A 25,574-nucleotide genomic window follows, 5' to 3' on the forward strand; every position below is an offset into this window, starting at 1 on the left:
AGAGAATTAGTGAGATGCATATTAGTACTGGAATACCCCATATTAACAAATCAATGACTTCAGCCTCTTTAGCTAAAACTAATTCAGCAGATTTATTTTATATTTATTGGATATCTAGGGCTTATTGTCTTTACTGAATATACACAGAAGGGGGAAATGAGACTGAGAAAGACAAGAAAAAGCAAGACACTTTATTACAGTCATAGACCAGCTCAAAAACAGAAAAAAAATGTGAGACAGCAAATAAAAACCACAGTAAAACCCAATAATTATAAAACTGGCATAGTCAAGGTGTGATATATTTTACAAATAGTAAAACAAAGCTTAGCCACTTCAAAAAAATAAGATAACATTGATCAGATAATAGCAACTGTTAATAAAATTCATCTGGCTGGTCTTGAAATCTGAGTAGATGAGATATTGTTAACTGCAACCAGGCATCCTTGTAATAAGAGCAATATAAAAGAATGTGGGTTAGTGTTTCAGGGACTTCTTCATGGGAGGGCCAAAGTCTTTGTTCAAATGGAATGCCCCATAGTTTCCCCTTGAGAACAGCTGTTGGGAGGGTATTAAATCTTGCCAGAATTAGGGATCTTCTGAATTTAGGAACTTGTATTTGGCTTAGATATCTAGCCAGCTTAAAAAATGGTAAATGACCACCCAAGAACACAATTCTGAGTCTGACAGCTAGGTTTAATTAGGCTTCCAAATCTTTGGCATGCTGTTTAAGGTTTGCCTCTGCATGTTCATATCCCATTGTCAGGACTGCATTAAGTAAGAAACCATAGCAGACTGGGAAAACAGACACTACATGCGTGCACATTCAGCATACATAGATGTGGCTATGAGATTCAGCATAGCGCTTCCATGCAGTTCCCACCTGCAGATGCATAGCCAACAGACACATTGTCTACTCCCAGATGGTCTGTCAGAACAGATGTAGATCAAGATGGGGCCTGTTGTGATCCAATTTATCATCCTTATATTACTAGGCTATTAATAAATTCTAACTTGGACAGAAAAAGCTATACTAGACACTCTAAACTAAAAATGCTTCACTAAATACATAAATGTAGTCATTTTTCCCTTTCTTGTCCAACAGAAAAAGTAATTACTGTACTCTGTACAGCCTTTTTTTTCCTATGAAGGAACATAAAATTAAAGCAACTAATCCACTTTTCTGAAGGTACTTAACCAAGCTCAGAGACTCCAATTAACCACGGCTTAATAAAGGGACTAATCTGTATTAATGAAATTCTTCAACAAAGCACACTGAAACAATGCTTAAGAAATAATCAACATGTTTTAACACAAGACCTTGCAGTGCAAATAGTTGGAATACTCTAGTTAATCAAATTCCATAGAATTTAGTTCTACCGACTATCAGAACATGTCCAAGGTTCACAAGTAACTTTTCCATATCCGAATTACTTATGTCTGCATTTTGGAGTGCTTATTAAGCACAAAAGTAGCTAAATCAGTCATTCAAATCAAGCCAAGGCATGCAAGTTACTTTAAATTAATTAAGTGCCTTTATTTACTGTACCTTCCCAATGCAAAACCTAAAAGTATAGTACTTTTCATTTTTATTGTGAATGAAAACACAACACATGATTAATACTCTTATTTAATGATGTATGTCTTTTTTAAAAAAAAATCCCAATATTTATTCTGCAATTTGAAAAAGACACAATATAATAATATGCCTTTGATATAATACTGATTCATAGCATTAATCTTAAAACTTTATTCCTAGTTTTTGAAGTGGTACACAAATCATAAATCAGATGCACAGGTAAGAAATCAGTTAAGGGCTGATTCACACACTCCTATTCCTTTGCATACAGTCTTAAGAATGTGCATGGTTTGTGGTAGAGCTTGACTTCTCTCTGGACATGTTCACTGAACTTGAAAGCTTAGAAAGATTCTTTGCTGCAGATTATTGAAATACCCCTAGAGATACTGTTTAAGGCATACAGTATAGTCATTGTTATTTTGCCTAGCATATGCCGTAGCAATTGCCATATGTCAACCTAATATACCTAGAATTATTTTCATTTTAATAATATCTCAGAAAGCAGAACAAATTGTTTCCTGGTGATTGCAACTTTTTTTTTTTTTAATCGGTAGCAAGGAAAATGTAAGGATGTGCAGTTCACATTCAGGTCAAATTCAGTGGCATCCATAGCAAACCAAGATTTCATCAAAATAATAAAATATGAGTTGTGATGTCACAGTGCAAGCTCACTGTTTAAGTACTTGCATGGGACACAAGTACAAAATGGTGGAGTCTGTGTCAGAATGCACATTTCATTGTATGTCACTTTTGCCCTATTAGTAAGTTACAAGTTTAAATATGCAGCTATCACCAGTTACAAAGTTGTTACGTATCAGTTTAACACTAGCTATTTATGTTTATCTACAGTTGTTGTTAAGATTATTGTAGTTCCAGATAATATTATTGTTTCTTTTCAAAGGCTGAAAGACTGTTTCATACTACAAATACATATAGGATATGCCATTGTTTAAAAATAATAGACTAAATATGTAAGCAAATTTTTACATGATATATCTAACATATCAGTGGAATTTGAAGCTGTAACAAGCATATAAATGCATATGCAGCTGTAATGCATATGAATGATAAAAGCAGTATTGTTGCCTTGAGTTTGCTGTTGCCTTGAGATGTTTTGTGATTAGGCATAATAAAAATAAATAAATTATAATAATATAATAAAATATATAATAAAATATAATAATAATGGCAATGGCTAAAAGCAGGAAAGCTAAAGAAAGACACAGAGGGCTGCAGAAGTCCAAGCCTTAAGAACAAATGCATATAAAGTCAGAATTGAGAAGACAGCAACAGACAGCAAATGCCACTCTGCAAAGAAGCTGAAGAAACAGTAAACACCTAGTTAGCTGCTGCAAGAAGATTGCACAGACTGACTAGAAACAACGGCATGACAAAGTTGCAACAATGGTGCATCGGAATATCTGCAAGAAATACCATTTGCCTGCAAGCAAGAACTGGTGGGACCACAAAACAGTAACTGAAAATGAAGAAGCTAAAGTGCTCTGGGACTTTAGAATTCAAACAGACAAGCACCTGCCACCCAACACCCCAGACTTAACAATTGTTGATAAGAAAGACAAAAGAGTCTGGATAGTGACATTGCAATACCTGGAGACAGCAGAATAGATGAGAAAGAACTGGAGAAAATCATAAATAGAAGTAGACGACTACGGCAAAAGAAAGCAAAGAGTACCAATAGTTATAGGCACCTTAAGTGTAATCCCAAAATGTCTGGAGCACCACTTGAACACCATTGGCATTGACAAAATCACCATCAGTCAATTGCAAAAGTCAGCTTTACTTGGAACAGCTTATACCCTTTAACAGTACCTTTAACACCATCAAACAACAACATCTGCCTATACCAGGACCTTGGGAAGGACTCGATAGGTGGATAAAAATGCCAAATCCAGTCTAAATATCTGGCTGACTGTGCAACCAACCATAATAATAATAATACTGTCAGTCTAAACATCTGGCTGGCTGTGCAACCAACCATAATAATACTGTAATAATGGAAAATGCTAGAGTTTGTCTAGAGTGCCTATGTCCTTTTTTTCCTATTGTCTCACAGTCAAGTTGCATGCCACCTTGGACTATCTGTGCTGAAATGACTGCATGAGAATACTTGAATTAAACAGTGTATACCTTGATCAAATTAAAATATATCTGAAACAGCACACATATTATCTGAATTTGAGGGAAGTAACAAAATTGGAGAAGAATCTGGAAGCAAATCCTAGTCACCTATATGCATAACACCAGAGTTTGTTTGTGTGTACTGTATTTTATACCACTCTGCCTCTCCCAAAAAGGAATACAACTATATGCTATAGTTTTTAACCAGATTTTTCACTGATGTGCAAATGTTTTTCTTTAATCATAGAGTGCGAAAATGAATATCAGGGTTTCTGACTGAATTCTTGTTTCTAATTTGCATACTACATTGGGATCCCCTTAATTTACTTTACAAGGATCTAGCACAGTGAAGTTCTGTAATGGGACTGTGTTACAACATATATCATTGTAGTCAGAGAAGAACTACTTTAAACTAATCTTTCTTATAGCAGCTATCTCTGTAATCCAGACTGCTGGCAAAAAGAATTGCCATTTTTCATGCTGTTAATTTCTTGTGTGACAAGTGGGTTCATCATAACTTTCATCTGTACTCCTGTTACCCCTTTAATGTCATGAAGTAGAAGAAGATAAAAGTGTGAGCCAGCCTTTATACAAGTTAGATAAGGAAGTTAATAGTTGAGCAGAAAATGCATAGAACATAGTGGAAAACATCTTTAGTGTCCAGCATTCATAAAATAAATGATTCCCCTAAATCAGCAACTGTTTGGATAGCATGAATCAGTCATAAGTATAAAAATACTTCACATTTTTGTATTGCTGGTGTGAAAGTATTCTAGCCTCAGGCAGAACATTTAGTGTATAAAGGATTGTCCAAAATTATAAACTCTTGTGAACCTTGTTTTAGGTTTTCCCTAAATTGTTTCTTATTATTAATATAGTTCAAAAAGTATCAAACTATGAATGGTGATAATGAAATATTTTGTTGTTTTTGCTATGCATTGAGTTCAAAGAACAATTGAAAATTATTCTTGCTGGGACTCTTTTTTTCCCCTTAGTATCATATAATAAAGAATGGCAGGCTGTGTGAATGATAAGAGATAAAGGTTTAATTGTTTTGGCTTTTGAAATTCTTGTAGCCATGTATCCCATGAAAAGTACAAGGAACCTTTACTTTTTCTGCAAACATTATTCCAGTGTCTGCAGTGTTACATTACCAGGAGAAATTGAAATGACCCCATAAAAATATGCCTGTACTTATATACAGTTTGTCTATGCTCATACAGTTTTGATCTGTATTATTGTCAGGCCAGGCATTCATATTGCTCAGTAGGAAGTAAAGCCAGACTCCTGTTGGAGACAGAGTGGAAAAGAAGAACAGAGAAAGGAATGAAGAAATGTGCACATCGCAACTATGAGAGGGCACAATATTTTTGCCACTGCATTTGAATTAGAAAACTGGTATATGTGAGCCCTGCATATGGAGACTGAAATCCAAATCCTGCAAAGTTAATCTGAACCAAGGATCACTTCTTTACATATTTACGGCGCCTTTTCTCAGTTCTTTAATATCTGCTGTTCCTCTTATTATGTATAAAAACGCTTCTCCCTTATTACACCAAGAGTCACTTTGGGTGAGACGGGCAGCTATATAAATACGATGGATGGATGGATGGATGGATGGATGGATGGATGGATGGATGGATGGATGGAGGAATGATTCGAATTAACCTCTTTGATCCAGATCAGCCAGGTAACTGCATTTAGAAACTAAACACTAAAATAATAATAACTAAAATAACAATATTTCATATTCAAACATGTCCTTAAATTCTAGAAGGTATGGGGCCATAGCTCTGTGACAGAGTCTATACTTAAGCATACAAAGAGTTGCAAGCTCCAGTTACCTGGGGCTCACTACCAATCAGTTTCATTCACAGGATTAGCCAGTGGTTTGACTCAGTATCAGGCAGCTTCTGCGATTTTAGTGTTATTGATAACTGAACACTAACAATTCATTATCACAGCTAATACATTCAAGGTCTTGTAGTATTTTGTGGAATCATAGAAAATTGTGGTAAATTATTCTATCATGTACAAGCCACTTCCTGATTCTAATTATTTTATTTTATTTTATTATTAGTGAGCAGTTTTAGTATTAAGAACCTAAAGGCAAACAAGCTGCAGAGAATGGGATGTATTTCTTAGAAATGAAAACGTAAAGTTGGTGTCACCCTTAGAAATCAAATTAAGTAGATAACATATTTCTTGAGACCTAAACATTTCATGGCATTGCCACTGATTGTAAGCTTCCTCAGCAAACAAAGTTTGTGTCAAAATGACATCCTATAATCTGAAACAAGTATGTTAAATTGATTTTTTTTCCTATTTATGACATAATGATACCTGTTTTGTCACTTGTGTCCCCATAATGAATGCCAGCATCCCTGACTGCTTTGATCCACATTAATCAAGCTCCAAGCTAAGAACAAGCAACCTTTACTTTTTCATGCATTGCCAGACAGCTAAAGGATGGTCTAATCTAATGTAATGAATGATATCAGAGATACAATTTAATGACCTTAAAAGGAGCTGAGCTAGGTCTTTTACAAAACATTTAGGTATCTAACTATGCTTAGATTTCATGCTACAAATGGAGCAGCAAGACAAGTTTTAAGATACTGTACATATATTGATAGACTATATGTAATCAATATATGTAATCAGTTATCATACTTAAATCTCTGGTGCTCAGTCAGTTTATTAAAGCATTCTGGTCAAATAAAATATCCACCCATTCACACATATCCTTGCTGTCTCACATACTGTAACTCTCTTACACAATGCTTAGTAGTTTAAAATATAAACCATTGTAATGTAGAACATTGTGATTAAGATATTGGCTGCTATGGAATTGTGCTTGCAGTTTGCAGTTTCTACCCACATTTCTTCATGCTTGGACTCATCCAACATAATAGAAAAAAGTGTATTTCTGTTTTGCAGAACTAGACATATCTTTTCCTAGCCAGTGCAGGATTTGTGGGGAGGGAAGCTAAGTTTAAATCCAAACACCATGTAGCTTGTAGTTATTGTCTTCATCTCAGTCTACCTTACAAGGTTGTGGTGAGGGAAAATAGGCAAATCTGGGTATATGCTGCCCTGATTCAGTGGAAGAATCAGGAAAAAAGATTCAGAATACCATATTTCATATTAAAACATGTGCCATTATTTTTTATAAGCTACTAGGCTTCAAATTTGTTATGTTATCAGCAACATTCCTTACAAAAAGCAGTATGAGGTGCTAATTCCCATGTGAATGAGCACTGGAAAAGCAAGGAAAAAAAAAAAGGATAAGCCTATGAGCCTTAAACCTATAATTTCACCACACTCTTTGCAAAGTTTGGTACCCCAGTTTTGTTGTGTTTCTTATGTACACTGATAATCTTAAAAAGAAATCACTGTCTGAAGACATCCATTTCCTGTTCTTTGAAAACACTATAAAATCTCAAGTTTAAATTTATTCTAAACATGTTGTTTTGACATAACTGCATCATTATACGCTTCTCTCACACATACACATTCATACCAATTATACCAATGTTTTTCTCCAAGGGTTGCTATCATAGACTCTTTTGTTTTAAATTGATATAAGTCATTTCTAAAATCTTTTGAGAAGCTCACTCAAGAAGGAGGAGGAAATGCTTCATCTGAGTATGAAGGTGTGCACAGGATTCTTTTCTCTCCCACATCCTTGCACCCCACCCACAAGAGCTATTCTGGAGGAACACAACACCTTCTGGAAAAATATGAAATTTAGCACAAAGGGCTGCAGTTAGTAGGAAGTACCAGCAACACTTGGGTGTGACCTCTAAATAAGTATACTCTTTACTAGGACAAAAGCCAAATATGCTGCATAGAAGATGATCATGTTCTCTCCAGAAGGTTTACTGTTTTTGTTTTTAATTTGTCATTCTCTATTACTTCAAGACTTACTTTTCTCTTAGGAGAATCCAAGGTAAGCAATCCCTAAATGTTAATTTACACTTTTTCTGTGTCTATATATTAACAGTTTCATATTTTAAAACTTTTTCTGAAAGATACATTAACTATATTTAAAAAGTGCTGAAAGGCAATTGCAGATTCTAGCTCTTTTGGTAAGTACTATTGTTAATGAATTATAATATATATTTCACTTCATAGAGATTCCCAGCAGTTGTCAAACAAGCACACTAGTTTCATTCTTTGGAGATTAAAAATATCTCATGTACTTTCAGGTTCTTTCCAGTTTAGTACACTGTTTCTTTTGAAGGATTTGCTTTTCTGAGTTGAACTTTCAGGACTCAGAATACCATATCACAATTTCACAAGACTTTCTGTGCAAATGAAAAAAAAGAGAGAAAGAAGAAAATCCATCCAACAACTTGTCAAGGCTTGTGCCAGTTAAATCCAAAATCACAGGCTATTTTTTGTTTATTGGTTATGTGTTTTTCTGGCACCAGATTAATTGTTCAAATGAAGGCAGTATTTGGAAGCTGTGAGTGAATGTCTGTTGTGCTCTTAATGAGGCTAATCCCATGACAGGACATTCCAAGTAGCTAATGGGCGCAAGTTCATTGCTTACTTTAACATCTCATGGTCAAAACTGGAATGAAAAACTTGTCTGGTGGGCAGTCATGGGTCATTAGTGTTAGTAGAATGACCAACTGCAGTGAAATGTAGACAGCACAAATAGATCAGAGAGAACATTAGACAGACTTGATGTGGAGCAAAAGGTAAACATTATAATTATTATTAATTAGTAATATTAGTCTTAATAACAAATTAATATAGAAACCAATTTTGCTCAAATATTATATGTATTTAATATAACATTGTGTTTTTCTTAATTAAGGTTAAAATAATAAAGACTTAAAAATGCATGAAAACTAATTAATTCATAAAACATTGCTTATAGACTTTTGGGTGTGCAGTAAACTAGTATGGTTTATTTTCATTTCTTCATTTTTGGTGATTTAAACTAAATATCAATGTGCTATATTTCTTGCAATTTGTATTTAGCATAGTAATAAATCAGCTCAGAGAGTAGAATATTTTCTCTTTCAGTTCTATAGAAAGATATTAAGTAATAAGCTATTGGCAGTGAACATGAGACAAAACTAAATGGTGATAAACATTTTAAAGGAAGATTTGTTTATACTGTTGTAAAATGTAAGATACATTTTTTACCATCTTTAGAATTGTATTTTAAAAGTAATTTTTATAATAATAAATATATTAGTTAATGTTTCTGATTGCCCTTAATGTTTCATAGAAATTGGAGCACGTATGATAATGTAATCATGTTTTTTTCTTAATGTTATAACTATCATTCTTTTGACCTGAACACTGCCTACCACACTGTTAGTTTCATGTCTTGCCTTGCTTACAACATGCTTACAACGGAATGCATGACTACATAGATCTCGTTTGGTCTAACCAGCTAGCTTTTCTGTTGTATTCACAAAATGTTTTACATTTGATTTTTTAATTTATTTTTTCATATTCCAAAAAATGAATCCAAGTTACTTTTTAAGGATAGCTATCAAGAATTGTAACGGACAATTTCATTTTTGATAGTTTTAGATCAAAATTGTTTTGTACAATTCCATAAAGTTTCATTAGAACATTATAAAATATTTTTAAGTACTAGGCAGGTTTGATAAGAGAGCAGTTTTTGAGTGAATTTTGTACTAAGAAAATCTTTAAGTAATTATACACAAATACATAGCAGTAATTTTATTCTTTACTTTCAAGCTTCCAGTCAACCAAAGGTTAACTAAATAAGTAAGCATGATAAATAAAGCAAGAATTTTAAAGGGGTAGTATTAAAAAAGTGAATCATTAAACTGTCTTTCTCCTACTCTGTTTCTGTGTGTCTAGGAAAATAACAATACCTCAATCTAAGAAATCCACAATTTCAGTTGTTTACACAGTAATACACAAAGGGGTGCAATTTGATTAATCAAGTCACATTTAATTTTTATTAAAATCAGTGAATTTTATTTGATAATGACTGCCAAACAGTTTGCATTATTTAAATATTTGTTAACAATAAAAAAGTGGGCTATTAAATGTTTTGCTTGATCTCTAAGAAAATATTCTGTCTAAGGGTGAAGTTTATGCATCCAACTTCATCACAGAGCATTAAAACAGTAAAAACAATGGATCCCATTTGCTCTGATCAGATCAGAATTAAAATGCATTAAAGGTGCCAGGCCCCTATGTCCAACCCCAGGCTAAAATACAAGAAGTAACAGAAAACATCCATGGGTGGGCTCTATCAAAGTTAAAAGGGAATGAGGCTAAAATTGATACAGTAACATAAGAAAGGAGCAAGTATAAAATCAATGTATATAAGTAGTGCCATGTTCACTATATGTCCAAATTTTGTAAGCAGCTGCGCAGAACATTAGCCATGATGCAGGGACTATCGCCCTCTAATAGAAACTGGGCATAGGTTGAGTCTAGTCTATCAAGGCACCCACTAATTGGGGAAGAATAAACCTAGCCCTTATATCTTTATGTAATGGGCAACAGAGGATTACCTATTCTCAGGTTGCTACCTCTTCTGTGTCACAGGGACAAAGTCTTTCATCCATTGGGAGCTTTTTATATTTGCCTTCCAGTATAACAGAGGGTAATGCTCAGACCTCACCAGCATAAAATCTTTTCTGTGGCTCAGTGTTTCTAATTACCCCAGGGAAGCCACTAAATATTTGAGCTACTCTGAGGCTAAAGTACTTGGTACTTTCCCAATATCATCCTGACATTCTACATCAAGGATTCTTTGTTTAATGGCTAGCTTAGCCTTGGCATGGCACATTGCTAGGACTTCCAGAAGAGAGAAACCCAGCAGGCTTAGCTTTAGTCTGATCACCTTAATCCAGGAAGATTGGTCAAGGAAGTTATAACAAAACTTAATTATTAGTTCAAATATGATAAATTTTTACATGTGTGAAGAATTTTAGTATATTTAAACTAATTCCATGGAAAGTCTCTGGTTGGTATTGAACCCCTGTAATTATCTGATGCTAAGAGAAATATAACACAAGGCCCTTGCTAACACTATTATCTGTTTCTTATCTGTTATATGGGGTTCAACTTCTCAGTTCCATTAAATTCACTACTTTTGTTTTGTTTTGTTCCTCCTGATTTTGGATGCTTTTAGGTACAGGATATTTTTAGTGGGTTTTTTTGTTTTTTGCTACTGTCCAACTGTTAAATATATTTTGATTATGGATATTTTTAGTTCAAAATAGTTTTTATTAGTCTATTATTTTGTAAAATTATTGTGTCATCTTATTTGGAAAGAGAATAATTAATCATAATCATAATCATAATCATTATCCTGTGATATCTTTAATATTATTAAACAACATCTGTCTATCCCAAACCCTTGGGAAGGACTCAATAGGTGGACAAAAATGCCAAATCCAGTCTAAACATCTGGCTGACTATGCGACCAAAAGATGCTTTTTTTAAAATTGGTTTATGTGAGCAAATATGCCTTATAATAACAACACTGTATATTAATACAGCTTAAATATCAATAAGGTATTTTGAGCATTTGTTAAAACAACTTTCTAATGCTTAAAAATTAATATTTTCCATTCATGGCATGAGTCTTAAAATCTAGACATCATGCTTTTCTTTTTCAGATAGGGGCTTTGTATTAAACAGAAACTAAAATTATGCATGCCTTCTATTGTTTTTGCATGTCTCATCAACATAGAGTGAGGAATGATAGCAGTTTCTATTCAAAATATACAGTGAAAACGACTTTATCTCAGATAGTTGTGTGTATATGTGTGTATTGATTTATTGCTCCTTTTCATGCTCAGTGGATTTGTTCTGACTGTGCTATGTGAACAGTCATCAGTTATGACACGTCTTACATCCACTTATCTTATCAATATCATTAATGAGAGTTATGTATTTGGTATCTTTTGATGTCCTTCTGCTACATGGGCTTCCTTACATAGCCATGATGATGGAAAAATGAGAAAATGTGTGTTGTGGCATCAAGACACAAAGCTCACCCTTTTAACGTCCCAATGATGAATAAGATACATAAGTGGCGGGGTTTGCATTGTAATGTAACAGAGCACATTAATCACATGTCTATCCTGCAGACACCTATGTTCCATTAGCATACTGGACACTGCTCGTAAATCTATTCCTTCTTTTCCCTGAAGCTTCCTCTACTGTTCCTCCAAATCTGTTCTGAAAGACTTAAGCAGTTTTGACCCATGGAAGGGAAGAAGAGAAATAAACCTCCCTTGCCTAAGCTCTTATGCCTTTTATTAAAACTGAATATAATGTCGAAAGGGGCAAATGGGAGTAGATAAAGGTAATGGTTGCCTTATGTAGCCTATTGAGTTTCCATTCTCACAACCTTTTTTCTTCCTGATTAGCTGAATATGGTACTGACAATTAACTTTAATATAGAATGCTTTAAAATTTGTAACAGAAATATGTGCCCACTCTAGATTTCTCCTTACAGGTGTAAATACAGTGCATTTGGAAAGTATTCGGACCCCCTTCATTTTTTTCAATTTTGTTATGTTGCAGCCTGATACTACAATCGTTCATTTTTTTCCTCATTAATCTTTGCTCCATTCAGCTTTCTCTCAACCCTGACCAGTCTCCCAGTCCCTCCTGCTGAAAAACACCCCCACAGCATGATGCTGCCACCACCATGCTTCACTGTTGGGATGGTATTGGGCAGGTGATGAGCAGTGCCTGGTTTCCTCCAGACATAACATTTAGAATTGAGACCAAACAATTCAATCTTGGTTTCATCAGACCAGAGAATCTTGTTCTTCACAGTCTGAGAGTCCTTCAGGTGCTTTTTTGCAAACTCCAAGTGGGCTTTCATGTGTTTTGCACTGAGCAGAGGCTTCTGTCTAGCCACTCTGCCATACAGCCCAGATCGGTGGAGGGCTGCAGTGATAGTTGTCCTTCTGGAACTTTGTCCCATCTCCACACAGGATCTCTGGAGCTCAGTCAGAGTGACCACTGTGTTCTTGGTCATCTCTCTTACTATGGCTCTTCTCCCCCAGTTGCTCAGTTTGGCTGGGCAACCAGCTCTTGGAAGAGTCCTGGTTGTGTCAAACTTCTTCCATTTGAAAATTATGGAAGCCACTGTGCCCTTGGTAACCTTCAGTGCAGCAGAATTTTTTTTTTGTAGCCTTCCCCAGATCTGTGCCTTGCAATAACCCTGTCTCTGAGTTCTGCAAGCAGTTCCTTTGACCTCATGGCTTTTGCTCTGATACAGTATGCATTGTCAGCTGTGAGGCCTTCTATAGAGAGGTGTGCGCCTTTCCAAATCATGTCCAGTCAGTTTAATTTACCACAGGTGGACTCCATTCAAGGTGTAGAAACAGCTCAGCAACTATCAAGAGAAATGAGAGGCACCTTAGCTAAATTTCAAGTGTTGCTGCAAAGGGTCTGAATACTTATGCCAATGTGATAATTTCAGTTTTTCCTTTTTCATACATTTGCAAACATTTCTAAAATTCTGTTTTCACTTTGTCATTATGGGGTACTGAGTGTAGATTAACGAGAGAAAATTGAACAATTGAAAATTGAACAATTGTAGTATCAGGCTGCAACATAACAAAATTGAAAAAAAGTGAAGGGGGTCTGAATATTTTCCAAATGCACTGCATATAATTGTTCTGAATCTGGAGGCAAAAATCATTTTTGAACTTTGAACTGCTGAGAATACTTGCTGAGAATATCTCCCTGCCAGAGCTAAACTTGCCTACAACTTTATATGCCTACATTTCTGCGTGTTCTTCTTAATTATTTAACATTCCTTGCTGCATTTGTGTTCCTTGCTTCCCAAGTGCTTTCCATATGAATTGTGTGATATTCTATAATCCCTTGCTTCAGTCTAAAACTTATATGTCAGAATATAGAAAATATAATGGTCCTGTGATGAGTTTTTTAAAAAGCAGAAATATTCAATATTCCACCAAGCACAAGAGATTTTTAAGAGAGTTCATAAAAGAAAAAAATAATACAACATCCTTATCAATTGGAGAATGTTGATTTATCATTTACTTCCATTAATCATATTTTATAGATTATATAGCATTAATATTAATACAGTGTGCAGCCCATCATCTGGAAGGAATGCAGTCATGTGTATTAGAGCATAACACATCCCTGAGCTCTGCTGCTCCAGGACATCTGTTAAAATACTTCATGGCTCTTTAAAATTTAATAACAGATTTTTTAAAAAATTCATCATGTTTCTTTTCAGGCTCAGAAGTCATGGATAGAGAGAGCATTTTACAAAAGGGAATGCGTCCATATAATACCCAGCACCAAAGACCCCCATAGGTAAGAGTGCTGTATTTGGTCACTTAATTTCCATTGGATGTGGAGGTAAGCAGACTATAATATATAAACATTTAAGCCTTTGATATAAGTTATAGAAAAGATCTCTCTATTTTAGCAATAAACAACAAATATTTTAAATAGACATTGTACTTAGAATGTACATTGATTCACTTTTGACCTTCTCCAATACTTCAGGTTGGAGATATAGCAGCACCTACTGTGTGAAAAAGATTTAAAAGAAAGAATAGATATCTTCTTCCATTTAAATATGAATGGATCATTTCCAAGACCACATGACCAGACCTTCATTTGTGTAAGAGGGAGACTCTTTCCCCCTGTGTTACCGTATGTGCCCAGTGGCATTCCACAGGATCTTTCAACCATTTGGAGAAGCTTTGGGCGGGGGCCTGTCGGGGAAGAAAGATTTTTTTTTTCTGCAGTGACTTTCATTTTACTTACAGATGTAAAAAGTTGGACCCACCCCAATACATTTAATTAAGTAACACCTTACTTGCTGGCACAATATTGAACATATTTCATTTCTGATTATTTTGTACAGAGAAATGTTAGTCTTGTTTTCTTAAAATCTCATGAAAAAGTAAACAAGTTCAATCAGCTAGATGTGGCAAAAAGATTTGATGTGCCAATTTGTCTGATTTGTGTAAGCTCAGATTTAATATATTTTAAATCACTATAGTAGAACTCTCCATGACAGCTTTAAGAAAATGTGAAAATACTGTATAATAGAGTCATTTCAGGTAAGTTAAATTGAGGTGATACGTAAAACCTGCTCCTCGGGGCCTTATGCAACCTGGGATTTCTTATAGCTGCTTCTTTGCAATACTTTCTCTGAAAAGATAGTAATAGTTGCAAAACACAGTCTTTTAATCTAGCTTCTAAATTCTGAGAGACAATAAGTAAAACATTTTGTAAATTTATGGATAATGTATTCCAAATGCATTCACTTGTATCAGAACTATCCCACAGCTGTGCCAGTCAATGTTATAATCTTATTTCCTCTATGAAAATAAAGCAAAGCATAACAATGGTTTTTTTGCTTGGGTTTTTTTTTTTTCTATTGTGTGTTTTGGGGGGAAGCAGAATGCTATACTACTGAAACCTCTTTGCACAAAGTACTAAGTCATCTTTTTTGTACAACATTACAGCGGGCCTAGTTACCTATATCACATACTACTGGCAAAATGATTACTTATTTTATGCAAGACTTCTAGTCGCTTTAGTCTTCTCCTTTATTGTAACAAAAAATTAAGTAGTTTTTACTTAATTCCATAGGTGTTGCTGCGGGCGCCTAATAGGTCAACATGTGGGACTTACTCCAAGCATCTCCATTATCCAGAATGAGAAAAATGAAAGCCAGCTCACTCGAAATGACCTCCAGTCAGAGAAGTGGTCGATCGGCAAGCACACACAACTCAGCCCCACTGATGCCTTTGGAACCATTGAGTTTCAAGGAGGTGGTCACTCAAATAAAGCCATGGTAATTTTCAAAAATTGTAATGTCAGAATGGGTTCCTTACTGTCTCTGTTATGTGGGGGTTTATTTTCTAGCAAGGAATATATCTGTCTAGACTCCGCCTGCCATAAAAGGACCATTATAATTATTTCTTATACTATATAGAGCAATTATACTTCAGAGGAATCCATTGGCAACTTAGATAGGTCCTTGCTCCCAAGGAGCTTATAATCTAAGACCATGGTATTCAAACTGTGTCCCCTGGAACCCCAGGGTTCTGTGAGAATCACCCAGGGGTTACACGTGACAGTTTATTCTTACGATTACAGTGAGATTTGTAATATCTTCATTCCTTTGTTTTGTTTAAAAGAGAGAAGTCTGCAACAAGTTATTACATGAAATGTATCTATTAATGGGTTCCACACTGATTTGTCACATTGAGAAAGGTTCCTCAGGGATCTAAAGTTTGAAGACCACTGGTCTAAGAAAACCAATGAAGAAAAGCATTAAAAGAGAATTGGAAGAAACAATGGGTAGCAAATCTGCGGGCAAGATGTATGATACAATTATGTAGCATGTGTTTTGAGAAAAAAAAATGTAGGCTTTCTTCTTGGTACCTCCACATATGGTTGAAGATGTGTGTCTGAAACAGTGGGAAGCCACTGATACTCACTGCAGACAGTATGGATGGAGATGGATTTGTGGTCCATAGCTGTACCAGATAGCTGTTTTTGCTTTTCAAACATACTGGAAAATTAATTATAGTTTAGAAGGAAGAGTGAATTGAGAATGGTTATAACCAGGAGTGAGGATTTATCAGAATGTGACTGGCATTTTCAGCAACATTTCTGGGTTCCTGATTTTTACTTTCTGCACTGAAATATTTTCTATAATTATAAAGCAAACCCCAAATTCATTTGCTCCATTTTACTGTAAACACATTTTTCTCCTTATTAAATATATGAAGGTATTTCACAAATATATAAAATTTTGAAATGAACTTGGTCCAGGGATGGAAAATAATGTGATCTCAGGGTCAATGAAAAATAAAATTTTATTGGCAAAAGACTCTAAGTTTTGTTAGTTTTGCTAATAGGAGAAAAGGAGACCTCTGCAGTAGAAAACCATGTAAGAAAAATTGTATTTCTTAAAACTGTACTTATTTAATATAGAATGACCAACTTCTTATTGCGGTGCAATATACTGCATTTATTAAAGAAGGAATTATTTGTCCTTGTCTCATTTCCAAGGAAAATATCAAGTACTACTTGAGACTAACATAAATTTAAAACAGAATACATGTCATTGGAGAAACTTTCAGCTTACCTCTGAAAAAATAATTTGTTCCTTTTCCAAAAAGTATTTTGTTCTAAGAATTTGTAGTTATTTTGCCAGCTGTACTACTTTGCTTATTCTACAAAATACATGTATGAATACACACATACACACATTTATGAATTTAATGGTCACAATGTAACAGTGTGGAACAAATATAGTATAGTGATTAAAGTGTTGGATTAGGATTTGGGAAGTGCTGGGATGGCTGTCGCTAAGTGATGTGGTCATGTGACGTCTCGCTTTAAAACCACACTTAAGCGGTGGAAATTCCAGTACCAATTGTGCTCGTAAATTGAGGACTACATGTATTACTTCAAAAAGTGTTTCTTTCCATTCCAATAATTATTGAAAGCTTAAAACGTGAAAATCTTCAAACCTGGAAACATATTTTGTGACAGCAGAAAGTTAATATGATTCTCTTACATGTCAAAATCCTATGGAAACTTTAATTGCCAATGAAATTTATTCATTTTGGTTAGGCTTTGTCAAGGTCCCCAGCAGCCTACAGGTTTTAAGTGCAAACTTTAAGAGATTCTGATCTTCAGACCAGTATAGCTCCAACACTTGCTGAACTAGCAAATAGTATATAAGTTGTAAACCCATGTTTGAGGTAGGCTTGCTTCAGTACTTTTCTATAGCTTAGCTTTCAAATTTGAGAAATATGAATGCTAAATCTGATGCATTGAACTTGCATTCCCATTTCAATGAAATTCAGCAAACATGTAGCTATAGGCATCTGCAGCAAACTCAGATTATGTCAGAATGATATGTACAATGTCATTATAATGCAAAACCCAGCCTTGTGTACTTGCATCCCAGCAAGTACGTATATGGCAGGTTTGGCACCATAATGTACATTTTGTCACTTGCCTTCTCTTGCCTCTCTCCCATGCCTCCAGAAACACCTGTGGTTCTGCTGTTGCATTGTATTCATTCTTCTTAAGGATTACAGGTGCTACAATTGTTTATTAAGTTCACTGGCCTTATATTCATACGCTCCCATCTTTCATACCTGTTCCTTCAGCTCAACTTCAAGTGTTAATTTATTATAGCCTTACAGTCGAAATCTAAAAGCTTCCTAAACCAGTGTTTGAAATTGTCTTGATTCAATAAATGGTAGTTAAGAGACTAATTTAAATTTGACATATCATTAAATGACAACTTCTTAAAGAGATAACAAATTGGTTTGGGGGCATATGCAAATCATTTGATGGAAGTAGCATCTGGGCATTCACATACACACACACACACACAACCAGACGACCTTGAAACAGCCACACCAATATTTTGAGAAGATGCAATTGCTTGGTAGCTTTAAGAGGCAAATTCAGAATGCTGTTTTGCTTGCACATGAAGTGCTTTGTCAAATGATTTGCACGTATTTATTGCTTTTGTCATTGCCTGAATGGACCTTGACTGACATAGTATCCTCCATTTTCCACCTTCGATATGGTTACATGCCATGGAGATAGAAAGAAATAGTTTCTCTGTATAAAGACAGCAGGAATTTCCTTGAAGCAAATCATACCCTATTCTATGTATCTCACAATCTTAGAAAGTTGGCAATTTATTGTGTTACTGCTGTTTGGAAATTATCCATTCAAAATGGTAGTTGGTATGCTGAGTAAGTTTTAAGATTCTCTTGATCTTATACTATGTAAATATTTAATAGAGTATCCACTTGAATAAAACAAAAACAAAAAAACTTTCTCGTTTAATTGCAGCACATCTCTTCCCATTACTGGCAAATTATTTTTGCTGATAGGTCTTTCATACTCAGGCAATGTTTACCCATCACATTTAACTATGAAATGGATAAACAATGAATGTGTTGCATTAGCGTCCAAGTGCCACTGCTAGCTCCTATGAGTGACTTTCCAACAGAGATGCATTCTGTGCCAGCATTTGCAAACCACCAGCATTGCTATAGATTAAGGTAGTTAATTTAGAGTTAAACTAACCAACCAGTAGTAGTGTCATCCAGCATGAACAAATGATGGGGAAACTACTTTCTCATAAGCTGATCCAAAGGCTCAGTACCCCAAATATTGGCATGGCATATTCTTTACTTAGCCATTTTTGATTAAGCATGATATGTAAATGAACCCTACATCTTCTGAGTTATGGTTCAGGGTTAGCTACCTTATATATTGAAGTTGGGTAACTGGTTGTAAACTATTGTTTTATCTTATAACAATAGAGAGGACGTAACAATTTCATGGAATTGTACTGCTTTATTAAAAAAAAAAAGATTTTTATTTAGCTAAATGTTATTAGATTTTTATCCCATTTTTTTTTCTTTTTAATATTTGGTCAATTCAAGGTGGTAAACATACTTAATACTCCTGCCTATTTTCATGTTAAGGGAGATGGAATCAATATGTTTATTACAACTTAACTTTTTTTTTCATTTTAAATCAATGCCCCTTGCTCTGTAGTATGTGCGTGTGTCTTTTGACACAAAACCTGATCTTCTTCTACACTTGATGACCAAGGAATGGCAGCTTGAACTACCCAAACTTCTCATCTCAGTACATGGAGGTCTCCAGAATTTTGAACTGCAACCAAAGCTCAAACAAGTATTTGGGAAAGGCCTCATTAAAGCTGCTATGACAACAGGAGCATGGATATTTACAGGAGGAGTAAACACAGGTAACAAAAATTGTCAAGGAGAAATCACTGGAGCAGTTATGTCTCAGAAGGCTTGTCAAAGAAGCGTATAGCTTTCTGTCCATGTATTATATTCCTCTCCTTTGCTTTTTTTCATAAACATGACATTAAATACAAATTTTCAATTAGCATGCATATTTTTTATTAAAATGTAGATAACCAAAATAGGATTCTAAGCAGGAACTGGAAAGAATTAACGCTTCTCTTAATGACACAATCACCACCACCACCACCCCACCCCTGCTGCTACTCTTATTGGAGAGAAAGGTCCATTAACAATGTTTGTCAGGATAGTGGCCAGGGATGGAGAGGAAGGTTAAATGCCTGTTGCTTGCCTGCCTGCCAATTGTATCAGGTATTTTTAGATGAAACAGCAGGAAAGGCAAGAACCAGCAATGAAGAGCAAAAAGCCATAATTGAGGATGGTTTAATGCAAACTCCAAAGGATCAAAATAATTTATTAAAAGGGTCTTCCTAAATTGAAATTAACATCAGTGTGCTGAATAGATTATAGAGATAGAACCTTTTTTGTTGTCAATAAAACATCACAATAATGGATTGGATAGATAGAACTTGGGGATGCTTTTGAGGTCTTCATGTGTGCCTGATAGTTACATATACAGAAACGGAAGGATCTCCATAAGGTATAGATGATCACCATTCATTTCTCCTCCTCGATGCATACATGGACACTTTGTGTTCCAACCCACTGTAGAAATGGGTATGTATACACCTTCAGTATCCTCTCCAGCTTACCTCCGCCATCCATGCAGTCAAAAACTGTGCAATCTAAATTAGCTTGCCTAATGGAGACCATTCTATAAACCAAAAAGACAAGGTACTTGGTTTTGTCAAGTCTATGATCCAAATGTTGCTGAGTTCAGCATTCCTCACCATTGCCACGGTGGCGGGGGTTGCTGAGAGTTGCAGTTCAGCAACATAAGAAGCACCACAAATTCTGTGTCCCAACCCAAGCGAAGAAAAAAAAAAAAAAAAGACAAGAATGCATGTCATGAACTGGCTAAAGTTTCTGTCATCATTTATCTGCATGGCTGATTTTTCATTTTTTTTTTCCTGGCTTTTTCAACAAATTGTGGTTAAATCAAAATGTGATTTAGGGTAATGTTAGAACAAAGTTATAAGTAAGCTTATACTTTTCCTATTTATGTCCAGAGTTTTTCCATTAAATCTTGAATATAGTGGCTGACTTTCTGTCCTTAATTTTAACCTTAATCCAACTGCCAGATGTGTTATGTGTTGTTAACTCATAATGTTTTCATTTTCTTGTCACAAAATTTAACTTCTTTAAAGTACAGACATTTTTAAAATAGATATTAATGTAATCCTATCATATGCTAGCATTTCTTTTTCAGGAGTTATTCGGCATGTTGGTGATGCACTGAAAGACCATGCATCAAAATCTAGGGGAAAGATCTGCACTATTGGAATAGCTCCCTGGGGAATTGTAGAAAATCAAGAGGATCTGATTGGCAAGGATGTGAGTCTCTTGCTTATCTATAAAATATTCTTTTGTCAGTGTGTTTTGGATATTGAGAAGTTCATAACTTTTGAACCAGGAATATACCCATGACACCAAGATTAAAACAGAATCATCAGATGCTTTTGTATGAGTATATATACCTTTCTCAGCTGTTTTGAGAATTTTATTTAAATATATTTGCAATTCCACATTTAATCCTTTAGAGGACATGGTCATGCACTCTTGTTTTAAGGATGAACTATACAGTTCCTTCCATTTTTAAATTTTTTAAAAAATGTTTTTACTATTTAAGGACAGTTCATAGCATTATGTACAAACCAGATCACTGAATGATAACTGTAAAGTGAATGTTGACTCATCCTCCTTATACATGAATGTAAATTTTTTGTTGCAGACTGCATAAGGTTGGCAACTATTTTGCAGCTGGCAAATCCCCCCAGAGTGGGTGAAGCTAAGGTCTTAGCTGTCCTTTGCATTTTTAAGAATTTGCAGAATCTTAAGGCATCTCTTTCATTCCTTAAAATCACCCATACCTCCTCAAAACAGGTCTTGGTTTCATCCAGCTTTAGCTTAAGGCACTTATTTGACCTGTGAACCAGGCCAATAATAATTCCTAGTCCTCTTGCTCTTTCTGCTTCTCAGTTATCTGTTAATAACACTGCTATTTCCACTGTTCCTCCTGTCAAAACGTTAGAGACTTCCTGGATACATCTCTTTACTTGCCACTGTCATATTAACATAATTAGTATCTATGTCCCTGTTGGCAGCATTTTCTGGAGGAGAAAAAAAGTTGTTCAATTTTTTCTCTTGTCCTCTTCTAGCTTACAGTTATTACCTTGATAATGAAGACTTAGAAGATATCTATTTTGCATTCATATCAATTAAGTCATAATAGTTGCAGTAGATGTTTTTGCTGCATTAACATTCTAATAATAATAATAATAATTTATTAAATATATATGCCGCCTGACTCCCAGCAACTCTAAACTAACATAATACAAAATAGAATTTTTTAAAAAGTGTATATAAGTGTACACACGCACACATATACACATACAAACATGTACACAAACACATGCATATGATAGAATACACATCTAAGAAAGAAAAACACTCAGTTCATAAACAATGAATTAAACCTAACCACAAGGACTAGGATTGGATAGTCTTTCTTCTGTGTTAATATAAAACAGGTTCACAGGTAGAGATTGAACAAATACATCTTGTCAATCCGAAGTTTTAACTCAGTATGACAGATTCTTTCCACTGAAATGTAACAATCTTTTTAACTACACTCTTTGCATACTAAGTCCATAGTTCTTTATAAATGCCAGGGTAGACCTTTGTGGCAAAGCAAAATGCAAGTGCATAAATGCATATATGCATGTGCATAAAATATATCCCATTAAATTTGATGTAATTTTTATTTATTACATCAGTTCACACATTCAAAAGTAAACAACATGAAGTTGAGTTTGGCAATACTGAATAAGAGGATTCAATCTAAATCTATTTGTCAAAAAACACAAGCAAATGTTTCTTTGGATTTAAAAAAACCCTTCCCTTACATTATGGATATATCACGTGAAGCCTTCCAAATCTTGCTGAACAATAAATCACAGAAACCCCAGTGGAATCACCAATAGTGAAGATACTAGGAGATGTACTGTAAGTAGGGACACCTGGAGAATCACATTCATGACCTACAATAAACAGTTTATAAAACTCAAATCAGTAATGTTATTTGTTTAATTTGTTATTCCAGTAACTGAAGGCACTATATATCTTTTCCTCTCCCTTATCCTCAATATAGCCATTGAGATAGCTTAAGCTGAAATACGATGAATAGTTTAAAATAATCCAGCAAGTATCAGAGCTTTTACTGGCCTAAGTTTAGAACTTGAACACAGTGATTATTTGCAAGATAAGAATCCCTCTTATTGCATGGCTCATGTGAGATTGTTGATTTGTGCTGTATGTATGAGTTGTGTAGGGATAAGAGAATATCCCTGTATTTGCCTCAAATATAAAAAAGTTTGCCTTTGAGTTCTTAGAAAGCCTCAAGAGCTTTTGTTGGTATTCAAAAAGAAATCTCAAATAAAAAATAATTATTCCCATTTTCACAAAAAAGACCTAACTTCATATCTTTCAGCATGAATCTTGGGTAAGCCTAAATATGGTAAGAGAAGGGGGAAATAAGAAGCCCCTAACAATCTGTGGCAAAGAGAAACATAATTGGTGACAGAAGTAGCTGAGTGTCCAATGCTGTGCCTGGAAAAATTGTTGCTGGAGTAAAAGTTATTCTTTCAACGAAGCTTTGCATTAAGAGAAGAACCCCACCCCCCATAGCCAATCATAGGATCATTTAGGGCTTTTGTTCTGAGCATCTTAAGGTTACTTTTTTTTTTCAGAAGGGAAGTAGCAGTTGGTTCTACTTCCATATTTCAGCACCCTTTCTTGGAATTCTCACTTCATTTCTATCTCAAAGTGATGCTTTGAGCCCTCTGAAGCCATGACCTGAGGAATATCACTTTGGTTATTATGATGGGAGTGTCTTTGAGACATAAATGGAGATACAAGTACAACATTTTGAGTTAAAGTGATTTCATAACTGCATTACAGATCTCTGCCAAACAGTCTTCCATGTATAATGCCAAGCATATTTCTTATTTACTGAAAACTCAGATACCATGAACTCACAGGCTTCATAGGAACCACAATACTGAATGTAGTGCAAATATATGAGCAGATTCTTTTTTTGGCTGCAGTTCCTCAGTGGTGAGAAAAAGGTATTTGTAGGGCTACATGGCACTTCAGATTTTAAGGCAAAGATGTGTTCTTCATGTGCGGGAAAAGAAATATTGCATCTGTGTCCAACTCCTTAACCAAACACATCTTTTCTCACACAGTCATAGGAAAAGATGCGGCTGCCTCACAGTAACTTTAATGAGTGGATTCCCTGAAGCAGTCGTGCCTTTCTTTCAGGCTTGCATAGAAGCCTGAAAAAAGTCAGGCTACTTTAATGAATAGCAGAGTAGTGTTGCACTCACAAGGTCCAAAGCACTTCCTTCAAATCATTTTTGAATTGTGCACAGTCAAGACACAGACACTTCTCTATGTCATTAAAGCTGAAATGTACTAATCTGAAGGGGGAAATGAAGCTTTTTTGTTTCTTTTCATATTCATACTAACACACCTGCTGCAGCATTCATACTTTCCTTGATAGTTGGAACTGCTGCCTGCAAGTTAGACAGATAAAGGAAATCTGATGCTTTTTCTGGAGGTTATCCAGCTTCATTTCTCCTGAATACCTAACAGCTGTGTTCTCCATTTCTCCTGTAATGGAGTTGATATCATCAGGTTTTTATTTTTTAAATGGGGAGAGGGATAATAGCAAATCTATCTTTTTATCCTCTCTGTCAGAAATTGGTTTATTGACTTTGATTTGCAGCTTTAACATTCAGTAACACTGCCCTTTGAACTAATCATGTATCCCATATCTCCCATTTCACAGGTTGCAGAGGGATGCATTATCAATTATTTTACTAGAGCAGAAATGCTTCAGGAATCCTAAATTTAAAATGGTATTAGACCAGGTTAAATTGTGGGAGCTAGTTTGGTGGAGTGGATAAAATGCTGGACTAGAAAGTGCAAGATTGTGAGTTCTAGTCTTCTCTTAGGCATAAAAGGCAGCTAAGTGACTTTGGGTAGATACTCTGTCTCAGTCCAACTCACCTCATAAGGTTATTGTTGTGGGGAACATAGGAGGCAGGGGCATTATGTATACTGCCTGGACTTACATGAAACAATGGTAGGATATAAATCTATTATAACATATAGTGAAATCCAAACCTGAATTCCATTCTTGGCACTTTGTAATCACAAACAGGATTTAATGTAAAAACACAGGTACCTCATACTCTATGTTCACCATCATGTGAAAACATTGTTCCTCAATTTCAGCAAAGCATTCAGCAAAGACTCCCCTGATATTCTAATAGAGAAGATAAGAAAATGTGAGTTAAATTATGCTATGTTAGGTGGACCTGGATTGAACAATTGGGCCCAACAAGTGTACATTCATGGCTCTGCATACCTGGAGGGAACTGTGGAGTGGTATATTGCAAGGTTCCCTTTAGGCCCTGTGCTGTTCAACATTTTTGTAAATTATTAGAAGGAGTTAGAAGATACCCTTATAAAATCTGCAGATAACCCAAAAATGAGAATATTGCAAACACTTTAGAGGACATAATGATGTCTGGTAAACATACTGTAAATTTGTGTGATGATGTCATCATACAGGTCATAATTCTTCCCCCTCCCCATCTGCCCATGTTATAGTCTGTTTTAAACTGTGAAAAATAGATAATATTACTGGAGTTCTATTTCTCAGTTTCCATCATTATAACATAAACAAATCCAACTTGTGAATACTTATGTAGAATCAAATTTCACAGTGTTTGGTTGGGCTTGTTTTTAAGTAAGATTAAGATGAGTTATGTCACTTTTCTACTGTTCTTCTTATATCTGGACAATAATTTATTATTGAT

General features: G+C 35.0%; 1 protein-coding gene across 1 annotated transcript in view; it reads left to right on the top strand.

Moving 5' to 3' along the window:
• The window catches only part of LOC148213819 (transient receptor potential cation channel subfamily M member 3-like), a 246,411-nt gene that overhangs the window by 205,271 nt on the left and 15,566 nt on the right, over nucleotides 1-25,574 (top strand). Inside the window, exons 2-5 of the mRNA XM_088130502.1 lie at nucleotides 13,962-14,041; nucleotides 15,335-15,539; nucleotides 19,292-19,505; nucleotides 20,897-21,021. Of these exons, the coding sequence (XP_087986628.1) occupies nucleotides 13,962-14,041; nucleotides 15,335-15,539; nucleotides 19,292-19,505; nucleotides 20,897-21,021 (624 nt within the window). The remainder of the gene's footprint in view (nucleotides 1-13,961; nucleotides 14,042-15,334; nucleotides 15,540-19,291; nucleotides 19,506-20,896; nucleotides 21,022-25,574) is intronic.

The sequence above is a fragment of the Python bivittatus genome, unplaced genomic scaffold, assembly GCF_059951505.1.
Source record: "Python bivittatus isolate LINGU-HERP-01145 unplaced genomic scaffold, Pbiv_v1 ctg000850_np1212, whole genome shotgun sequence".
In the NCBI taxonomy this organism is placed as follows: Eukaryota; Metazoa; Chordata; class Lepidosauria; order Squamata; family Pythonidae; genus Python; species Python bivittatus.